General features: G+C 37.4%; 1 protein-coding gene across 1 annotated transcript in view; it reads left to right on the top strand.

The window, feature by feature from the left end:
- The window catches only part of LUT2 (Lycopene beta/epsilon cyclase protein), an 89,449-nt gene that overhangs the window by 49,429 nt on the left and 16,285 nt on the right, over nucleotides 1–23,735 (top strand). Inside the window, exons 6-9 of the mRNA XM_089164010.1 lie at nucleotides 4,946–5,089; nucleotides 5,215–5,322; nucleotides 21,907–22,003; nucleotides 22,100–22,231. Coding sequence (XP_089020136.1) covers nucleotides 4,946–5,089; nucleotides 5,215–5,322; nucleotides 21,907–22,003; nucleotides 22,100–22,231 — 481 coding nt within the window. The remainder of the gene's footprint in view (nucleotides 1–4,945; nucleotides 5,090–5,214; nucleotides 5,323–21,906; nucleotides 22,004–22,099; nucleotides 22,232–23,735) is intronic.

A 23,735-nucleotide genomic window follows, 5' to 3' on the forward strand; every position in this document is an offset into this window, starting at 1 on the left:
TATTTTCCCTTCTTTGTGCCTAACTTATTCTATAACTCTTCATACTTCTCCCTTGCTTTTGCATAGTTTTCTTAGCTTCATTGCTAGCCACCCTATACCTTTAAAGATCCTCAACATCCTAGTCCTTTGTCGTGTGTTAAAACTGCTTTCTTATTCTTAATCATGGTGGGAGATCTCGCCACTCCAAAATAGAGAGATCTCGACCGAGATGGTGAGATCTCGGTCGAGATCTACCAAAAAATTGGCGAATCTCGATGACCCATCTCGGTGGGTTTTAGGGCCCGTTGGGCTGAAATTTGGTATTTAGTCTATTTAAGGCCTTTTGAACACATTGGTGGCCTTAGAATTGTGAGAAAATAACCCTAACTATGTCTTCTAAGTCAACCCTATGTATAAAACCGAAATGTAGAGATATCAAGTAATTCATGTTATCAACTATAAAGTATTAAATACATTACACATCAAACTATCAAAGAACTTAAATGGCTTCAAAATTTTACAACCATAAGAAGTTTTAGACTTTTCGTAAGTCATAAATCATAATCCATAAGTTCACAATCACAAGAGTATGTGAGTAATAAGATTACAAGACTACAAGACAGCAAGAGTATCACCAGATCCGCATCAACCGATTCGAACAGTGGCCACATATGACTCCCAAGTCAACTCATCATTATAGTATGTCACATATAGGTTTAAATGTCACATTAAATTGGTTTCCATGAAAGTTAGATCAAAGCTTGTGGATCAACATATTTTACACAAACTCCACACCCATGTAGAATATTCTATTTGAAAAATTCAAATTTGGGGGAAAATCTTACCTTTGTTGTAGATCTAGTTAAAATAGGCTTGAATGATGATAATTTGATGTTTTAAAGATGTTTAGAAGTTGAATCCCCAACAAATTCCAACAAAAATCAAGTTTCTGGCAATTTTTTATGGTTGCAGCGAGATATAAGCGAGATCTTAGCGAGATATGGCGAGATCTCGGCGAGATGTGGCGAGATCTCCCATCTCGCAGATCTCGCCTCTCATCTCGTCTCGCTATGTCAAATAGCAAGATATCTCGTGAGATCTCGCGAGATCTCCCACCATGTTCTTAATGGCTACTTGAACCTCACTATCCCACCACTAAATCTCTCTATAAGAATGGAGATTTCCTTTTGATTCACCTATGACATTTTTAGCCACCTCCCTGATACATGTAGCTATCTCATTCCACAAATCATAAGTGTCCCCTTTAAAATCCCACTTTCCTTGTTTGGCTACTTCATTGGCGAATTATTTCAAGCACTCTCATTTTAAGTTTCACCATCTTATCGTAAGGTAGTTAACTTTGCACCTTTTATAAGTTTTTGGAGTTAGGCACATATCCAAGACCACTAGTTTATGTTGTGCGGTTAAGCTTTCCCTTAGTATCACCTTGTAATTTGTGCACAACATTCTATCACACATTCTAGTTACGAAGAAATCTATTTGGCTTCCATAGTGTCCACTTTTGAAAGTAATTGAATGCTCTTCTCTCTTTTTGAAGTTAGTATTTACAATAAATAAATCAAAATTAACAACATAAAATAGAGATCCCTTCCTCATTCCTCTCTCCAAGACATATCCTCCATGTACACTCTCATAGCCTCTTTGATCTTTCCCAATATTTCCATTTGAATCACTCCCTATGATAATCTTTTCTCCTTGATGAAATCCTTGAATTAATCCATCCATATTTTCCCAAAATTCTGATTTTAGACTTTCATCCAATCCTATTTGAGGTGCATATGCACTAATTATATTTATGATCTCTTTCTCCATTACAAGCTTAATAGTAATAATCCTCTCATCTATTCTTTAACATCCATTGCATCATTCTCAAAATCTTTGTCCACTATTATATGGTTTATACCTACTCCACTTTTATTAGTTTTATCCCCAATATACCAAAGTTTAAAGTCGTCCAACACTTTAGAACCCTTCCATGTAGTCTCTTGAATGCAAACTATATCCTTATTTTTTTCATGACATCTATCAATTCTAAGCTCTTAACTGTCAAAGACCCTATAATCCAAGATGCCTATCTAATCCTATGTTTCTGGACTAGCTATTTTTACCCACACTCGTCCATGACGTGGGAACCCTTGCCCACTTATCATCGCATCCGGACGCCAATGCAACGCATCACTTAGGGGGATGCCCTAACTAACCCTTGCCCACTTATCACTACACCCGGGCTATAGTGTGGCACATTGCTTCTTTTGTTGGGGCCCTAGCATAATGTTTATTATATAAGGTCGAATCCATGAAAAGGGTCTGGCTAGATCTTTTTTCTCCGTGCCAGTTGTCGATCTAACGCACAAATCCTCCTCCTTTACCTAGGCTTGGGACTGACAGCAAACATTGGCGGAGTGACTGAAATGACTAAGATTAAAATACAATAAGTATTAGGATACCCATGGCCATTAATAAGCTGATTTCTTGCTGGGCAGCAATTCTAGGGGTTGTCTTGGATCTTAGCTTTCCACTTGGTGCAAGTCTTTGGACCTGCATCATTGATCTGACAAGAAGAGTTCGTTTAGGAGCTTGAGGTCTTGATTACTTTTGATATGTGGAAGGGATTTTTACTACATGAATTACCTGTGCTTGTTGGTTAGGGTTTTGTTGCCTATTACTGTTTTCTTGAGTGAAGGGCTTTTCCTGCTTGGTTTGAGACACTATGCCCCGATTTTGGCATGTCTAAGATATGATCCTAGGAGGCCTCCTACTCCCATAGATATTTCTTCTTTTGTACATGAAACTTGCCTACTGGGAAAAAATCGTTTGTGAGGGCAACTTTTGGCGAATTTCTAGGGAAAATCATAGGAATTTGATTTATCTAGGGCAATATATCTCGTCACAGCGAGTTATGGGTCCTTTTATGTGTTGAGTTGGTATATAATTGGACCTGGAGATGATGAAGATATATTGTGAGTTAGGCTAGCTTTCAATTCACCATTGATCTTGTCTTGCCATTTGTTTGCTTGTATCTAAAAATGCTACGCAAGTGCTGTGTCACAATCAAGTAATAATTAATAAAGAGTAAGTAGATTATCATTCCTAGGGAGAAAATTATCCTTGGCTCTTAATGTAAAAGGAATACTAATTTATAGCAAAATTTAATAAGAATATATGGTTTGACAAACTAATTAAAGGAAAGACAGGTAATAAACTAGAGATCCTAAATCAGACTATACACAGTAAAAAGAACTTCAATCGGTGGTATGGATGTTAGAATCAATTTGCATCTCCTAAATTTGAGCTTGAATGCTACAACAAACATATTAGAGAACCCGGAAAAACATTATACATAGGAATTTGTCGATCCACTTATGCATTCACTAGCCTATTTTAAATCCATCATATTCCTATGGGGAATTAAAGTAAGGATATGCTGAGTTATGCTTGGGTCCCAACGGAGGTTATGTGAGCAAGTGACTATCCTTATCCTACCTACTAATTAACTTAATCCACATGAGGATCGAGCTAACACACATTGTTCAATATTTGTCTAGCTCCAATTAACTTTCCAGCAACATTCATTCAACGATGGTCCTGTCAATAAATAAAATTAAATAGAAACATATATATTGAACACTCTAATAACAAACTATGCTACAACAAATTTACAAGAAGCTAACAGCAAACTGAACATTCAAGCTCAAATCACAGGTCTAGGCACTCTATCATCCTACTATCATCCTAACATTACTGAGAAATTAGTTCATATTGAAGTTCAAGAACAAAGAAATTATTACAGCCGTTAATGGAGTACAACTAGCTTACATAAGACTAGGAAGAAAATAACCAAATGGAGAGCCAGATGATGCTTCCACAGTGCTCCAGCTCTCTCTCCAGTGGCTTCCTCCTCCTAGCCAAGTCTCCTTTTTTTACGTTCTCTGCTTCTTGCCTCCTTTTGTACTCGTCCCTTATCTTGGCTGTCCCCTTTCTTTCCTTAAGTTCTAGGGTAAGTAGGAGCTGTAGGTTTAGAACATTTTTGCTTGAAATCAGTGGTTGAGATATCTTAGGTAATGACAAAATGTACATCCAATCATCTAGCCTTTTTTGGTAATCTCATTTGATGTGTGCCACATGTGCTTTGACACCCAAATTTGGAAAATTATGCTGCAGCAATGCTGCAACATTTCTATACAACTTGGAAGATTTTTTCCCTATTTACTTTCCATAACTCATGCTTTTTCTTTCTCCAATATAACTCTTCACTTCCTATAGTGACAAGAAAACTAGGATTGATCAATTCCATCCATTAATTAAATAAAATTAATACAAAAACAACATAAAAAGATCCATACTAGGCTTATAATACTAAGACTCTCTAAATTACAATTAAGTAAGAACACTCACTAAAAATAAGACAAATCACTCATAAATCAAGCTATCTATCTCAAGCATAAAGCACTAGAATTGACTCTGTTTTGTAGAGTTATCACCTTTTTAAAGTAGTGAGATATTGAGGCCTCCTGAATTCTCAATGCAGATTTGTAAGGTCTCTTTGACATTTTGCTAGTAATTGAAAATTCAACTAACAAAGAGATAATTTTTTTTTTTTTGATGAAATTTTGAAACCTTTATTATTATAATAATTTTGCATGTCTTTCTTCAAGATAAAAGGAACAATTTCAGGGTCATTTTGGATCAGTTTGAGATGAAATATTGTTTCTCTTTTATATTATATTTTTCTCCTTTCCTGAACCCCAATAAATTATTCTGTTGTTTGCAGTATACTGAAACTTGGACCATGTTTGAGTTGAAAAATGGTGTAATTGTTATTTATATTTGTTTTGCCCACCCTGAGAAGATGTGTATTGACAATATTATATTCTTAATAAGCTTTTTTTGAAGTTGTAACTTCATGCTGCCTTGTTGCACCAATTGTCTTGTTCTGTTATTTCAGGTGGAAAACAACCCATATGATCCCAGCCTAATGGTATTCATGGACTATAGAGATTACGGGAAACAAGCAGTTCAATGTCTGGAAGCAGAATATCCGACATTTCTTTATGCCATGCCCATGTCTCCAACAAGAGTTTTCTTTGAGGTTTTTGGGTTCATAAATTATTTCATATATATATATATATATATATATATATATATATATATATATATATATATATTCCAGATGAATAAATTTTTATTCTTATTATGTTTCAAATAATATTGCAGGAAACTTGTTTAGCTTCAAAAGATGCCATACCCTTTGAGCTTTTGAAGAAAAAGCTGATGTCTAGACTGGAAATGATGGGTATCCGAGTTATAAAGACTTATGAAGAGGTAACATAATATTTATATTGTGTTTCTTTTTATAAATACGCAAAGAGTGGTATTTTTTATGCCTTCAAATTTAATTCTAAAAATGAAAGGTATAGATACTTTAGATTTTTCCTCTTAGATAATATTATCTTAAAAAACTTAAAATAGTATGAAAACATTGTAAACCATTTGAATCACATTATAGGGTACGAATTTTAAAACAAAGGGTTCCACCCATCAGAATATGGTGGCATATTTGCTGACAATGTATTCATATGATCTTTGAATTGTAATGCTCACTGTTTTATTCTTGGGATGAGATGGAATAGGTTTTATTCATTTCCTTTTTCTGTTCATATTATTTTTGTTTGTTATATTTAATTCTGCATCAATTTGTATGTTAGACAAACTTCGTTTAATATGATTTTGTTTTATTCTTCACTATAGTGCAATTAGAACATGTAAAATAATTTGAGTGTAATGTATTCTGTCTCTGCTGCATGTTGTTGTTATTGTATTCTGTCCTGCTGCATGTTGGAGTTCCATGCAAAAAGGTGAATATTATGAATGGGGAGTTGGACGGGGGGATCTATAGGCTGGACACCTCCTTAATGGTTGGCTTTTGAGGATGAGTTTACATTAGTCTCTGACCAGGGATACCAAAGCAAAGGTTGTGGCTTTTTGGACACCTTCTCGCTAATGGCTGGCTTTTGAGGATGAGTTTTACCTAAGTCTCTAGAGATTGGATTTGGTTTTTGGGGCACTTTGCAGGCTCCACCATTTGCGATGTTGTAGGAAAATTGGTGTTCAATGCTTTGATCTTTCACCTTTGGTGGGAGCGGAACCTTAGAAGATGGACATCCAAATCCAATTCCCTTGACTTGATTTGGAGGGCCATCTACTTTGATGCATGGTAGAAGATCTCGCTCTCTCGAGAGAGATCTCGCCACCTTGTAAAAGAGAGATCTCGGTCGAGATATACAATTTTTTTGCATTAACTCGGTGGCCCATCTCGGTGGGTTTTAGGGTCCCAATTGGGTTGAAACTTGGTATTTAGCTTATTTAAGTCCTTTTGAACACGTTGGTGGCCTTGGATTTGTTAGAAACAACCCTATGTATGATTTCTAAGTCTACCCATAGTGTGAAATCAAAATGTAGTAGGATTAGGGAATGCAATGTTATACAACATGTAATATAGAACCTTTAAGGCATATAAATGAAAATCAAGTATATCAAATGCATCAACTAACTTAAATGTTATCAAAATTCCATCCATATGAGTATCACAATCTCAATTTTCAAGAATAAAATAATTATGCAACCATTAGAAGTTCTATATAAGTCATTAAATCATAAATTCATAAAACAAGTAGAGAATGATTGATCTTCCTTGTTGTAGATGTGCTAAGAATAGTTGCAAGTGAAAATTCAGCCAAAATCCACAAAAAAAAGGTAAAAATTGAGAGTTCCAGGGCGAGATATGGCGAGATATAGTGAGATATGGTGAGATCTCGAGCAAGATATCCCAACTCTCTGCTCTTGCCCTCCATCTTGTCTCACCAAGGTGAAAAAACGAGATATCTCGCGAGATCTCACCGAGATCTCCCACCATGCTTTGATGTTTCAGCTAGATTGCAGTCACTCCCCCAACCCCTAGTTTTGGATACCCCATGGAATAGGCTTATTGTAGTCTCCTAGGGTCTTGGCTCCCCTTTTTTCCTTTTTCTTGTTTCTCTTCTCCTCTGCTGTACATTTTTTCTCTCCTCTAGGGCTTTGGTTAATGATTATTTCATTCATCCCCCCCCCCCCCCCCCCCAAAAAAAGAAAAAAAAATGAAGAAGATAAGCAAAGGTTGTGGCAGGGTCCAGTTGGGGCAAAGCCAGGGCATGGGAACTTGGTGTGATCTTGGATGATCCCATGTGGAGAGGGAGATAAGAAAGATCTTCATGCTCCCACATGGAGGGCAACATTGTTGGGGGTTTCATATGGAAAATGAAAAATAGTCCCACATCAGACATGAATAGGGGAATGTGAGGGTATTTTTGTACTTCCTTTTTTTAAGTGGCTAACTTCAAGTTCTTCTTCTACTGAAGTCCCTAAGGTTTCCTCCATTGGCTCTTTTGGCATATTGATAGAGGTGAGGCAGCGATGCAAGTATACCCACATGGGCTTATTTTGTTAGAACTAAACGTTGGGTCATGTTATGTGTATGTCGGGCATTTGATTGCTTGATTTCTCATTATAATCCACTTTTAATGTGGATGGAGGCTAGGCATACATGATTTTTACTGAAGCATCTTTATTTCTTTAGATTGGATTGTTATTCAAGTGTCTTAGCTAGGCTAGACTAGGATTCTTTTGTTTTGAGACAGTTTATGTATCTTATTAGTCTATGATTAGGTGAGGCTATTCCTTCATAGTGTTTGTTTTGAGTCATCTATATAAATATGTAACTCACAAATTTTATTTAATGAAGTTGTGGCTTGACCCTTTTTTTTTTTTTTTTTTTTTGCTGACGAGAAAGTCTGCATGTTCACAGACATAGTCAAGGGTGGGAAATCTTTGGGATCAATGTGATTCTGGACCACAATTTCTGGTGGGAATCCAATGCTCCTTTTTCTTCTTTGTTTTTCTTTTTCAACTAATTTTTTTTTATTTCATCTGCTTTTCACCAAGCTTGATGAAGACTGAATTGGACTTGAGTTTGGTAAGATTGAGATTCTGGGGATAGGAATCAGATCCCCAGATTTGCATCCTATTTTGGGTGTTAAAGATGTAATACCGGTGCCCAAAGTGCTAGCGTAGATTAGACTTTTCACTATTGAGCATAGGTCCAAACTCCCAAGTGGCAGTCATTAAGGATTATAAATGTCGATGTATGATTATAATTTATAAATACTGTGGTTAAATTGATTAAGTATTCTCCATTTGAGATTTGAATCATTTGATCATAAGCTATTATGTAGTTTAATTGATGGAATTTAATTTTAGTTAGGGAAGTTAGTGGTTAGTTCTACTATGCAAGTAAAGTATTCTTTTTAATTAAATATATTATATTCTATTTTAAATCCAACTAGGAATTAATAAATAATAATGAAATAAGCAGCTATTAAATAAAGGATCTCATTGAACATGGAGGAGTGAGAGGTTGAGTGGAAAGTAGGGGTTACCATTGAGAGGGAATTAGTTGGATTGTTGAGAGAATCTAGGATAACGAAGTTAGAGATAAAATAGGAGTTGATTAGAAGAGAACTTAAAGTGAAAGAAGAAATTTGAGGACTATGAAAATAAAACAGAGGAGAAGAGGAGGGAAGGATGAAGAGAGTCCCCTTGCAGCCAAGCTTGAAAAAATAATAAGAAAATAAAATAAGGAAGAAAAGAAAGAGAAAGAGGAGAAAAAGAAGAAGAATCTTGGAGGTCCTTCCCATCCTTGAACCAGTAAGTTATATGATCTCTTTCCCTATCCTTGGAGGATTCAAGGTTTTAAGATTTTGGGGTTTTTGATTGGGATACATAAAAACATAGGTTATGGTGGTTGGATAGTATAGATATAAGGCAATGGGGTTGTACGGACGGTTGAGGCAGGTTCTTGAGCTATGGGATAAAATGTTAATTGGAATGCAGTTAAACTTGGAGAAAACTCAGGTAATGGGATGTAAGGATGACCCCTAAAATTTGGGTAGGAAATTTAGGGGTTTTTGGGGAGTATGAAAATTTAAGAAAGGTTGTTTTAGATGGTATTCTGTGTATGCTCTTGATTAGGAGAAGGGGATGATATGTATAGGATATGGGATGGATTTCTAGCAGACTCTACTGGTTAGTTTGGGCAGAAATAGGTTTTAGTGGCTAGGTTTGAGGAAAATGAAAATAGAGAGGAAATGGGTAATTGGGGTTGGCTTTAGAAGACTAAAAGAAAAAGAGCTTACTGTTATTGAAGAACAGCCCCTGGGATGCTTGAATCAATCCTTGAATGTGCAGAATTTCCAGCTATCTTGGAGCTTCTTCGATGGAGATGGAATGGAAGAGCTTCAGGAATTATAGGATATAGATTGGAAATTAGTAACACTAACTCACAAAGCAACAGTGCTCAAAATAAACTGTTATTAATTGAATCTCCCCTCAACTGAGCAGCCACATTGGCTGACATAAGACTAGAGATTCATGGTAACTGTTCACATGAACAGTAACTTTAGCTTTCCTATTGGAATTACGACTTAAAATAAGCATTTAAAAAACAGTTAATGGGCTAATTAAAAATTAAAATAACCTAAACCTTAACCCATGATTTTAGTTGCTTCTATTAGGGGGAGGGGATCCCATACACCTGACCTTGATCTGACCCACACCTAAACAGGGGTTCCTTGCCATCATGATTATGGTTTTTGGGTTCTTAGAGTCAAGCATAGAAAAAAAATTGAGGGAAACTTAAGTTTCTACTTGGTGAAAATGGGAAACCTAGGTGGGAAACTGGGAAATTTCGAGGAAACTTAGGACCTTTTTTTGCAAGTTTCGACATGAAGTTTCTACAGGTTTTAAAGAGTATTTTAGGGTGGGACTCTGCATTTACTCTAATTAGAGTATAAATAACACATTGGCTGTATTTTACTAAAAAAGTCAATGTAGATATGTCATTTAATGTACATAACATCGATGTACAGTTGTTCGAGAAGTACACTATAAACTTATCTACTTAAGTACATAACATTCAATATATAATTTCTAACTTCAGAACATCAAATACAAAGTAACTAACAATAAAAGGAAAGTACAACTCAGTGTCAAGAGGAGTGCCTCGGTGGATCCATCATGTGAGTCAAGTAGTACTATGCCTGTAACATCCTCTCCTCCAACCAACGAACATAGACATTCCATTACATTTTATGCTTATAGTTGTCAAGGTAATCGACAACTGTAACTTTATAAGTCTAGTCATCAACATGCCTAAGATAACCAGTCTAAGGGAATACGCAATTTGAATAGGGAAGTCTTGATGGAGGGGGTATTTGGGGAAACATGAAAGAAACAAAAAAAATTGAAAATATGGGAAAGCTACAAAACTTGCGGGAAAAAGTCCAAGTTTCCACGAAATTTCCCATGTTTCTCAAGAAATTTGGGAATTTTTTTTCTTATGAACCAGCTGGTCTAGTTGGGTTCAACCAGGTTTCGACAAGTTTCGACCAAATTTCGACGGTTTCGATCGAAACTTTTCAAAATTTGGTCAAAACTTGGGATTTTTTCGGTCCCCTAGTTTTTCATTTTGAGGTTCCCAAAATTAGATATTTCGGTTGAAATTTTGCAAGTTTCGAGGGAACTTTGTTCTATGGTGTCAAGTTTGGTGAAACCTAATTGATAATTGTTCCTTAACCTCTCTTGGATGATGGTTAAACCCTATGGTAAAATCCTATGATCTTTATTCTTAGCCTATGACCATGATGGAAAATTTAAAGGGATTATTGAATGGTCTTAGATGGACCCCATGTGACCATAGGAGGGATTACAAGATGAATTATTATCCTTTTCATCATTTTATTACCTATTGGAATTGATAAAGATACCATATCCTTATTGAGTTAGCGTCAGGTCTTTCATCTATTTGTGAATCGATTCTGTTGAATAATGGGAAAATGAATATATCTCCTTTTCTGCGTAGAGTTTTCATTTGAATATTTATGGGGTTTCAAATGACTTATGGAGGAATTTCTCCACTAAATTCTAGACTATTTTGATCTTGTTTGGGAGAGTAATAAGATACTAGAAGTAAGACTAACAGATTGGAATCACACTCAAAACCCAGTTTGGTAAAAATAATAACTAGATTATACATTATCTTTTTTGAAGCTTTCTGGATATGATCTAAATTGGGACCAGATCATGTTAAAAACGTTTCAGAAATTCTAAAATTTAGGTTGAATGGCTTGTGGAATCATCTTACGACTATACATAGAAAAGGATTATTTTTGGATATTGCACTCTAGGGGATCTAATTCCTAATTAGAAGTCGTTTTTTACTTTGGAGTTCTCAAGAACGTTATTTTTAGAAGTCTGGCTTAATTGAAACAAAGTTTGGCTTAAATTCAGTTTGGGATATATATACCCCATGTTTTACCGTGCTGGTGTGCAGAATAAGGTAGAATATATGTACTTGATACTTGTCATCCTAAAGCTGAGGGTAGTTTGGGTCATGGAACAAAAATTCGCGTGAAACCTGAAAATTTTCTCGCGAAATTTCCCATTTCTGGAAATGAGAAACAAAACTATAGGGGAACGAAAAAAGTCCCAAGTTTCCCTCGAAACTTGGGAGAATTCGACGAAACTAGGAAATTCCCCCACCCCAATTGGGTCGAAACATAGCTGGATCTGTTGGTTCATGAGAAAAAATTCGAGGGAAATTCAAGTTTGACCTTGTGAAAATGGGAATTTAGTGGAATCTGGGAAATTTTGTTGAAACCTAGGACTTTTTCTTGCAAGTTTCGACATCAAGTTTTGACAGGTTTTAGGGGGGTATTTTTGGGTGGGACGCTGCATATAATCTAAATAGAGTATAAATAACACATTGGCACATTCATTTTGCTAAAAAATCAATTTAGATATGTCATTCAAAGTACATTACATGAATGTAGAGTTTTTCGACAAATTGTGTATTTCCTTAGACTGGTTATCTTAGGCATGTTGATGACTTGACTTAAAAAGATGCAAACTATAGGCATAACATGTCATGGGATGTCTATGTAAATTGGTAGGAGGAGAGGATGTTACATGCACAATGTTACTCGACTCACAAGATGGATCCACCGAGGCACTCCTATTAGCATTTAGTTGTACTTCCCTTTTATTGTCAGTTACTTTGTATTTGTTGTTTGAACCTAGAAGTTATATATTGAATGTTATGTACTTAAGTCGTTAAGTTTATAGTGTATTTGTCGGAAAACTCTACATTGATGTTGTTAGAAAACAAGCTTTAAACAATCAAAATAGCAGTTGAACTTGAACAGAGAAAAGAGAGAAGAAGAAGAAGAAGAAGAGAAGAGAGATGAAGAACCAGTAGAAAAGACCTGTGATTCTTAGCTAAAGAGTCTAGAATCACAGAGCACTTTTATTTATAGCTTCTAATGAATCTAATACAACTTGAGAGACAAGTAATTGTCCTCTAGAAGAAGGAAACAAAATATTACAGCTTTAGTAACTTCCTAACTTCTAAATAGAAAGTTCTGAAAATAGAAACTACCACCAAAATAGAAACTATGCTTTCTAAAAAGCTCCCAAAACTTATGTAGCAAGATTCCCACATTAGAAATAGAAAATATAATCAAAACAACAGCAAATACGTTCACGTGAACAGAAAAACACCGTTCACGTGAATGTAACGTGAACAAGAAACTCCTAATTTATGTATACTTCAACACTCCCCCTCGCTGGAGCATACAAATCTCCCATGCCCACGCAAGAGATAGACCGAAACTTGGTCTAAACGAGCTTTGGTGAACAAATCAGCTAGTTGGTCAGAGAGCTCACAAAAGGAGTTGTTATAAGCTCTTCTTCAGCATCACGCACAAAGTGACAATCTACCTCTATATGCTTCGTTCTCTCATGGAACACTGGATTACTAGCAATATAAGTGGCTGCCTGATTATCACAAAACATTTTCATAGGGGGAACGGAATCCTATTTCCTCTAACAATGACGAAGCCACATCAATTCAGCAGCGGTGTGGGCCATAGCCCATACCAGCCAGCACTAGATCGAGCAATGGTGGACTGTTTCTTACTCTTCCAGTCACAAGATTTCCTCCAAGAAAAGTACAATAACCCGTGGTTGACCGGCGATCAATGACGGATCTAGCCCAAGCATCGAAAAGGCAACCAAGTCCATACCCGATTTGGTTGATAGATGAGCCCTTTTCCGGGTGCACTCTTGAGGTACCGAAGCACCCATCGGCATCCCAATGAGCCTTCCTAGGAGACTGCATAAACGACTTAACACACCAAAGAATAAGAAATATCAAGACGAGTAACAGTAAGATAAATAAGTTTCCCAATAAGACTCTATAACGATGGACATCATCTAACAAATCACCATCATCACGTCCTAACTTAACCGAGGATCCATGGGAATGTCGCTAGGTTTAGAAGTAAGCATGCAGCCTCGGCCAAAAGATCTAACACATACTTCTTTGTGACAAACTTACTCTTTTTTTATGCGGATCACTTCAATTCCCAAGAAATATTGTAGATCACCTAAATCTTTGGTTTGGAAAGATTTTTGTAAGTGTGCTTAACCGTATGGATTGCATCAACATCATTGCCCGAAAGGACAATATCATCAACATAAACTGCCATAATGACAACACAATCAGCCGTCTAACAAACATAGAGTGATCGAATAACACTGACAAAACCAAAAGACTACGCTTGCTAAATTTCTCAAACAAGCTGTGGAGACTGTTTGAGTCCATAAATCGCTTTATGAAGCCTACAAACACGAACACTGTCCTCCCCCTGAGCAACATACCCTGGAGGTTGCTCCATGTAAACTTCTTCATGAAGATCACCATATAAGAATGCATTTTTTATGTCAAGCTGAAAAAGAGTCCAATCATAATTCACAGACCAAAGATATCAAGACACGGATGGAATTAAGTCTTGCCACGGGAGAAAAAGTCTCAAAATAATCTACACCATATGTTTGTGTATAGCCCTTAGCCACCAAGCGGGCCTTAAGCCTTTCAACCGTACTGTTAGAATGGTACTTAATTGTATACACCCACCGACAGCGGACCACATCTTTCCCAGGAGGCAAGTTGACTAAAGAACATGTATGACGAGATTGTAAAGCATCCATTTCCACATCCATAGCAGCTTTCCAGCCATGAATTTTAAGAGCTTCGGTATGATGGGTTGGAATATGAACGGCAGACATAGACAAAGCAAGGCAATGAAAGCTAGGAGGGAGATGAGAGGTAGAAATAAAATTGGAAACAGGATAAACAATGTTAGAGTGTAAAGTGCAAGTACGAGTACCTTTCCTTAAAGCAATTGGTAAGTCATCTGAAGGCAGAGTGGGATCTCCACTAGAAGAATCCACCGGTGGAGAGGATGAAGAAGGAACATCCGTAGGGCCAGCTTCAGGCTCCACTAAAGGAGAGCCGCTAATATTGTTAGGAGGAACTCTACTATCCACAATATGTTCTAGCAACTTATGTCTTCGCTAATAAACCTGTAGAGGAACATTGCTAGTGGAAGGAACTAAAGAGGGAATCGGAGGAGTATCATCCAAAACATTTTCAACAGACACAGATTGACTTAGATAATAAGGAGTGTCTTAAAAAAAGGTCACATCCGCGCTTGTAAATTGTTTGCGAAGAACCGGATCATAACAACGGAAACCTTTTTGAGTGCGTGAGTACCCAAGAAAAATACACTTAATAGAACGGGGGGAAAGTTTATCCAAAGGATGTGGTATATGAACAAAACACACACAACCAAAAATTTTGGGTGGAACTGAAAACGGTTCTCTATTGGGAAAAACAATTGAAAAAGGAGATTTTTCAGAAAGCAAAGGCATAGGCATGCGGTTAATTAAATGACCAGCAGTCAAAATTGCATCACACCAGTAACTCTTTGGAACATTCTTCTGAATCAAAATAGCACGTGCAACCTCCAAGAGGTGACGATTTTTGCGTTTAGCCACTCCATTTTGTTGGGGGAGTGAATGAACAACTGGTTTGATGAATCATTCCAAGAGAATCACGCAAGTTAGATATATCATGTTGCACATATTCTAAAGCATTATCAGACCGAAAAATTTTAATAGGAAGAGAAAATTGAGTCCGAATTTCATGAATAAAACTTTTAAATGTAGTTAAGAACTCTGTCCGATCCTTTAAAAGATACAACCATTAAGACGGGAGAAATCGTCCACAAAAGTAACAAAATATCGAAAACCATGCCTATTACTAATTCTACAAGGGCCCCAAATATCGGAATGAACAAGAGATAATAAGGACTCACTACGAGAGATAGAGCGTGGAGGATAGGTGGCACGATGCCTAACTCACACGCTTCACAATTTAATCTAGACACTGAGTTGAAAGAAGGAAATAAAATTTTTAATCTAGGTAAAGACAGATGGCCTAAACGACAGTGCCACTGAAGAGCATCTACATAATCATCAGAAAGAGCCGCAATAGGTGTAGCATAGTCCAAATAGTAGAGTCCGTTCCTTTCACACCCTCTACCAATCGTCTTCCTCATGTGAAGGTCCTGGAAAACACAATAAGTGGGAGTAAAAGTCACAGAGCATTTTAGTGCTTTAGTTAATTGACTAACAGATAATAAGTTAAAAGGAAAGTTAGCAACATGAAGTACGGATGATAAAGTAAGAGAAGGTGTAGGAGAAACACTTCCAAAGCCTAGAATAGGTGTGGAAGTCCCATTAGCTATAACAACAGAATTTTTAGTGGTAGATTTAGAAAAAGAGCTAAAAAGTGATGACTTACCGGTTATATGGGAAGAGGCCCCTGAATCGATGATCCAAGGGGTGGGAGTAGAAGTGAGAAGTGTTGTGTTACTTGCATGAGAAAGTGTGGCAACAGAAGTACTAGTGGATGTGGAAGCGCCAGTTTCAATATTTTGCAATCGGCGAAGGATTTGGCTTACATCATCTCTTAGAGTCTTAGACAAGTCCCCTGAAGAAGATCCAGAACCACTATCGTTGTTTGCTACAGTATCAGTATCACCATCAGAAACGGCATGATTGGCAAGGTGCTTGGCCCACTCTGGTTTTCCATGTTTGGCCCAACAAGCTTCCACTAAGTTCCCTGATTTGCCGCAATGAGTACAAAGTCGAGATGTCTTATCAGACAGTTGAACACCACGACCTCCAGAAGACCTACTAACTCCCCCTGAACCACAACCACGTCCCCTTCCATAAGAGGTAGTGAAGGCTGATTTTCTCCTTTAAAACTTTTTTTTTAGAACTCCCTTCAGGCAAGGCAATACGTTGAAGTCTAGAATATGCTTCACTTAGATTAGGGACATGCTCACCAGCAAGAAGATGTCCTTTGACAGATTTCAGTTCAGGGTTCAATCCTGCAAGAAACTTAGACACAAAAATTCATTCCGTTGGGCCTTAAGCTTCTCTATATCAGTGGTGAGAGGTTGAAAGACATTCAACTCCTCCATCATGCCTTTAAAGGAGTTGTAATAATCCTGCAAAGACTTGTCAGCTTGCTGAAATTGAAATAGCTTTTCATAAATACTAAAAATTCGAGTCATATTTTTAGCTTGGGAATAACTCTCTTGCAAATCATCCCATATTCCCTTTGCAGTTTTATGGAACATAACATTCGCTGCAATATCCGGTTCCATACTATTCCACATCCAAATTTTGATGATTGCATCATCTTGGATCCAACTAAAATAAGATTTGTCAGTCTCAGCAGGAGGTTCATCCTCAATGAACTTAGGCTTACCTTTTGCAAGTATGTACACCCGAACCGCTTGTGACCACAACAAGTAATTAGAACTACCTTTGAGCTTGATAGATGTAATTTGAACATTTACATGATCTCCTTGAGATCCTTTTGATTCAGCCGTACTCATGATTGAGTCACGTGTAAGTGAAGACATGAAACTGAGGTAGATATCACTCAAATAAGTTTTCCAAAACTTAAAGTAGAAAGAACACAAAAAAATTCTGCAACCTTAGGACAGAATAAGAGAAAAAAAAAGAGGTAACATAGGTATTCAAGTTTTGAAACGTGTAAGAGTAAGGTAATAGGTAGAGAAGATCAGTTCACATGAATATCTGATCTAACAGTCCATAATATACAGCATTAGGTGGCTGCACACCAAGGAAACAGAAGAAATTTTTTTTTTTTCAGAAGAGAATATTGAGAACAACACTATTTTGATTCAAAAAAGCTCTGATACCATGTTAGAAAACAAGCTTTAAACAATCAAAATAGCAGTTGAACTTGAACAGAGAAAAGAGAGAAGAAGAAGAAGAGAAGAGAGATGAAGAACCAGTAGAAAAGACCTGTGATTCTTAGCTAAAGAGTCTAGAATCATAGAGCACTTTTATTTATAGCTTCTAATGAATCTAATACAACTTGAGAGACAAGTAATTGTCCTCTAGAAGAAGGAAACAAAATATTACAGCTTTAGTAACTTCCTAACTTCTAAATAGAAAGTTCAGAAAATAGAAACTACCACTAAAATAGAAACTATGCTTTCTAAAAAGCTCCCAAAACTTATGTAGCAAGATTCCCACATTAGAAATAGAAAATATAATCAAAACAACAGCAAAATACTGTTCACGTGAACAATAAAAGCTATTTATACTGTTCACGTGAATAGTAAAAGCTGTTTTTACTGTTCACGTGAACAAGAACGTGAACAGTAAAACTCCTAATTTATGTATACTTCAACAGATGTTATGTACTTTGAATGACATATCTATATTGACATTTTTAGCAAAATGAATTTGTTAATGTGTTATTTAAACTCTAATTAGCTTTTATGCAGAGTCCCACCTCAAAATACCCCCTAAAGCCTATCGAACTTGCAGGAAAAAGTCCCAAGTTTCCACGAAATTTCTTTGTTTTCATAAGTCAAAACTTGAGTTTTCTTTGAATTTTTTTTTTTCCATAGTTTGGGTACCTGCCGCATCCAGGACATCAATATGGCCTACCTTCTCAAACTCATCTAGAGATTGCTTCAAAGCATGACTCCATTTGGGTTTCTGGGTTTACTCTTATCTCCTTTAGTCCGACTCCATTTGGACTGCCCCCACACCCTGTAACCCTTCCTAGGTCTGGAGGAAGCTCCTCTTCTTGAGATAGTTGCTCTCTTTGCTATCACCTCCCACGTCTCCTTTGGTTCTTCTATCTCCTTTTGGCTAGATCCGTGGCATCTGATGGCCATTCTCTACACCCTCCTTGGTCCCCTTACTGTGTATGATTCCCGTATCCCTAAGTTCACCTCGCTTTCCACCTTCATTATTAACGATTCTTGGTCCCCTTTGCCTTGCTAGTGTCTCACACAAATTTGGACTTCCCTTCCCCCTCTCCTCAACCCCCTTTGTGAACTCACTATTTGGCTCGCTTCCATCTCCAAAATCTTCTCCTCCTCCTCAACTTAGAACCTTACCCTCCCCCCCCCCCCCCAGTTCCTTGGTCTTCCTTGGTTTGGTTCAAAGGTCATATACCGCATCACTCACTCACCCTTTAGAAAGCTCTCAATCTAGGCCTCCCCACCCAGTCCTTTCTTATTAGTTGCCACATCCTCCTTACCCTCAACTGCATCCTTTGTTGGAGTGGTTCAGAGGACCTTGACCACCTTTTCTTCACTTGCCCCTTTTCTTGTTCTCTTTAGGGGGAAGCCCTCCCCTCCTTTTGGTCCTGTTCCAGACGCCCCTTTGGTTTTGCTATGGCCTTGGATTTTGAGAGCCTTCATTGGCTCCTCCATGATTGGGTTGGTAAGTTAGTTTTTGGTGCTACTATCCACCATCTGTGGTGTGAGTGGAACCTTAGGAGATGGACTCCCAAATCTAGGTCCTTGGCCATGATTTGGAAAGCCATTTGTTTTGATGTTTTTGCTAGACTTCAGCATATCCGCCACCCCCTATTTTGGATACCCCAAGGAACAGGCTCATTGTTGTTACTTGGGGTTTAGGTTCCTCTCTCCAGCCTCCCTCTTGATTGCTAGTTGTTGGCCCCGTCTTCCCCCTTGCAGTGTCTAGTAGAATAAAAGTTAGGTTTAACTCTAGTTGATTAGATCTTCATCTAATTGAGCGTGCTACCACCAGAGAATCATGTGCAAGCCATCGATCCTATGCTGATCCTGGGTTTTTTTGAGTCTGCAGTAGCTCTTGTAAAATGTCCTAGAAGTCCTTGGCCAGCAAGAGTAATATAGGCAGATCTTGACTACATTAAATGGTTTGAACCATCTAAGATTTTAAGTGGACCATGGGTCTGCTAATCAGTCTTGTCAGAATTTTCAGTTGCAGTAGAAATAGGTTCTGTGTTAGGAGTTGATTCTGATGTAGTCATCTTCTTCACAATTCTAGGGTTTCAAACATAGAAGTATATGGGTAGCAACTGGGGCAGAGGTATAACCAGTTTAGGACACAACTTGGGGCAAAATGAGGAGAAAATTACAAACTTATAAATCTCAACTTTTTACTAACTTCAGTTCAGAATATAACCCTAAGAACAAATTTCTAAAAGAAAAGAAAAAAATTAAAAGCAGAGATTCTTGAAGTGTTTACGAATTAAAATGCTAAATGTGATTGTAAAATGAGGTAAAACATTGCCACTGTACAGAAGAGAAAGAACCCCAGATCTACCTCAGTTTAGGTCTTTGATAGATGAAAATTTTCTAACAAAAGATTTAGGGTATGGGTAGAAAAGGTTCAGGGCTGAACAGGTACATTTTTGTCCCTTTTAGAACATGGAAGAAGAAGAAGAAGAAGAAGAAGAAGAAGAAGAGAGAAGGCAGCAATAGGTGTTCCATTCTTTCCCCTTTTGCTATTCCCAATTATTGGGGGTAATATAAGCTCTGCAGCTAGGTTCTATCTAAAAAATGTAACAACTTGTATTATGTTTTGACTCGAATTCTTATACCCGATTTGGAAGATGGACCTGCACTAACATATTTTGGTGGGTGACCCGTTTACCCGATTTGAGTCTATATATGTGTATCTTATGTTCACCTACCACATTATTGAGAGATATGGGATTTTCCAATTAGGAGTTTTGGCTGAGAGTTCTTGTAACTCCGTTCTTGATGATTGATTGTGAGATCTCTTTCAATTCTTCTTCTACAAAGTGAAAAACTCTTCTTCTTCGCCCGTTGTCGTAGCAAACTGCATTGTTGTGTAAACCATGTTAAATCTCTGTGTATTTTCGTTTTGTTTCTATTTCGTGGTGTTTATTTTAACAACTTTGAATTTTATGGGCTTTAGAGGCTTCGAGTGTTTTAAGTGAGTTGGAGATGGATCCAGCCCGCAATTGAAGAGAAAAAGGAGAGAAAACAGCTTTTGCGATTTGGGATGTGAGGAGAAACTTCACCACTATTGATTTCACACTACATGCTCAGCAATAGAGATCAAAATTTGGACTAGGCTCTTATACCATGTCAAGGATGAGAGAAAATTGCTCTGAGAAAGGCTGATATCATTATTGCTCCATTAGGGTATTTAAAGGTTTACAAACATAAGCTAGAACCAACTCAGAGAAGGAAGAGGAGTACAAATCTAAATAGGAAAACATAACTAAAGACGCCAAAAAGGACTTAAAGTGGAAGTCCTAACCCAATTAGAGAATATAGGACTACTTAAAGTGAAATCATAATCCATTTAGGACTCCTCTCGTGTTAGTGCCAATTAGAGGGGAATATCTCCACTCTCACAACACTGTGCATAACAAATGCACTTGCATTTATTCTTTGGCCCTGAATAGATTTTACTACGCTACCAAAAATGTTTTAAGAAATTTGATCGAGTAATACAAATAGAAAAATTTACCTCTGGAATTGATAAACAACATAGAAATAGATGTACTATTGCACAGGCCCTTACTTGCTAATTCTGGAAACACCAGAAACACCTATTATTTACACTCTAACCACTAGAACATCACTGTAGTCAAACTATGACCTTCGTCCATGTTGGTTTACTTTGAAACCACTAAAGTTCTTTTTTGGTTTTACTTGTGAATTGTGATCTTGTTACAGGGGTGTGTGATTTTGAACCTACAGCTCATCCTACCTGTCCCCACCAGGCAAAGCATTTCAAATATCTTCCTAGTTGTGGTCACTAAATTATATCTGAGATCATGCTAACAAAAGACAATTTTCCCATTGAAGTCTTATATGGCTATGAGCCTGTCAAGGGTCTAGTCTTAGATCATGGAATATGGAGACCGCTGGGAGTTGGGGACCAACATTATGCAATGGAAGGATATCTGTCTGAGACCTAAATATGAGAAGGGGAAGCTGTTTTAACTTACAAAAAGTGGATGTACCATTGGCAGCTGGGAATCTGCTGGCATGCTATTCCTTTCTCAGTTTATATCAAACTTCAAAGTGGTCTCAATTTATAAATGCCTTTTTTTTATATTTTATATTTTTATTTTTATAAATCTTTGGTGTTGTTAGCATTATTTAAACGTGTGCAGAGCATACCAGGCATTTATAATGGTGATCACCATGCATTTGTGGCAGTCTATATTTTGTATGTTTCACTTCCTTCTAGTTTTGAGTATTCACATGGCTTTGAGAAAATATTGAATGTTAGCTGCTGAGGGTGTATGGGTAGGAAATCAATGTCTTGTTCAACTGTGTATAATTAATTAGTTTTAATTATTGGGTGTCATGGATGTTGGTCTGGAGCACCATCTTTGACTATTAACCAGTACTTTTTGCATGCATTTTAAATAAACTATCAAGAGTAATTGTATTTCTTAAAGAAAATTGGATGTTAGGATTTTTTAGTTCTAGCCGATGATGATATGTGTCAAAGATATTAGTTTGTATTTGTAGAACATTTTATTAACAATAATTTTGAGAGTTGGATTGAATGGATGGATGTAAACATTGTTTGTAGGAGTGGTCCTATATACCTGTCGGTGGATCCCTACCAAATACACAGCAAAAGAACCTAGCATTTGGTGCTGCAGCTAGTATGGTGCATCCAGCTACAGGTAAAAAGTATCAAGTTTTCCTGATGTTTCTTTATTTTTTTTTCCCTTAAAGAAAATCTTATAAGTGTTGCTTTTGTTTTTTAATATCATCATCAGGCTATTCTGTTGTACGATCTTTGTCAGAGGCGCCAAATTATGCTTCTGTTATTGCAAGAACTTTGAAGGAAGGTATTGATTCCAAAAGCACTGTTGCTTATGGGAGGAGTATTGGGAATATTTCAATGCAAGGTATGGTTACATTGGAATGGTTTTAAGCTCTATTAATTGCTGTTTGTTCTATTGCAACTGGCGAGTATATAGAGATCCTTGATTACACCACCGTAATTTTAATGACGATACTCAAATCATTAATATGGTGTACCCAGTGTGTAAGGCTCCCGCTGATGTGAGGTCTAGGGATGGTTATAATGTATGCAGGCTTACCCTGCTTTCACAGAAAGGCTGTTCCCAGAGCAAACTCAAACCTCTGACTTGAAAGAGAATTAGTAATTCTGGCTTCTATTACCTGCCCGGAGAAAGCATTCAATATCTTAGTACTGCATGCATTTTGTCATGGGAGAAGCCAACTAAAACAGTAATATTTGTGTTGCAAATATGCAATTTCTACCACATCTTTTCACAATCCATGTAAACTACTTGGAATATGTGTTTCTTAAATACAAAGTAAAACATTAGAAGCCCTCACTGGCCAGTTTCTTCATCGGACTCATGATTCCAGTTTTGTGGTTCACTTGCTTGTCTACATGAGGGGTGAGCCTTGGTGCAATGGTTGGTTAACTGCAGTTGTATCCTGAGGTCAAGGCATTGAAACTGACGCCCCCCCCCTGGAACTCTGCTTGTGTGGAAGCTTTTGGCACCAGGTTTGCCGTTTATTTACTTGATTGACTACACAAAACAAACAGCATGGAAATAGAAAGTCGAAGGAAGGGGGGCCGAAAGAGGGGAAAGGAGGGAAAAAGGAGAGGGGGGGGGGGGGGGAAAGGGGAAAGAGGGGGGGGGGGGGGGGGGTCGAAGGGTTTCTAGAATGCTTGAGAGGGATTACTAGTTTGCGGCTTTGGATGGACATGCAATTTGGCAGTGAAATATAGAGAGAGATATTTACATCACGATTATTCCACACTTGTGTCATTTGTATTATCAACCCCAAACTTAGATAAGGGATAGTTTTGTCTGGTTTACTGCTGAGATAAAACTGTTGTTACTGGATTGAATTTGTAGGTCCGTAGACGCCATTGAGGGGGGGGGGGGGGGGGGTTGGAGTGACCGCAATGTTTTCTTGCAATTCCTGCAAGTAATCTATCACACAGTAATGTGCAATAGTGTAACTCTCTACTACGTGCAAAATAGAGATACACCTAGCAAGGTCTTTTGGTGTACACCAACCCTACAAAACAGAAGCACTCCAAAAGTTTCACAAAAAAGAATAACCACATAGGAGACGCAGGATTTACGTGGTTCAACAACATAATGAGTGACTATTTATGTTGATGGAGTAATGCCCTCATGGAGCTTTGGTTTACTCCAGACAATTCGACTAATAGATGATCACTACTACGATCAAAGAGCACCCACTCTTAATACAATCAAGTCATGGAACACCAACTCCGATATAAACCCTTGCACCCACAAGAGAATGAGGCTACAACCCCTAACAAGTTATATTAAACAAGCACCCACTGGAAAGGTAATACAGATTGAATAAAGAAATTTTCAACAAAAAAACTGACCGATT

This window comes from Hakea prostrata, chromosome 7 (genome assembly GCF_041222555.1).
Source record: "Hakea prostrata isolate BN-2017 chromosome 7, UWA_Hpros_2, whole genome shotgun sequence".
Classification (NCBI taxonomy): Eukaryota; Viridiplantae; Streptophyta; class Magnoliopsida; order Proteales; family Proteaceae; genus Hakea; species Hakea prostrata.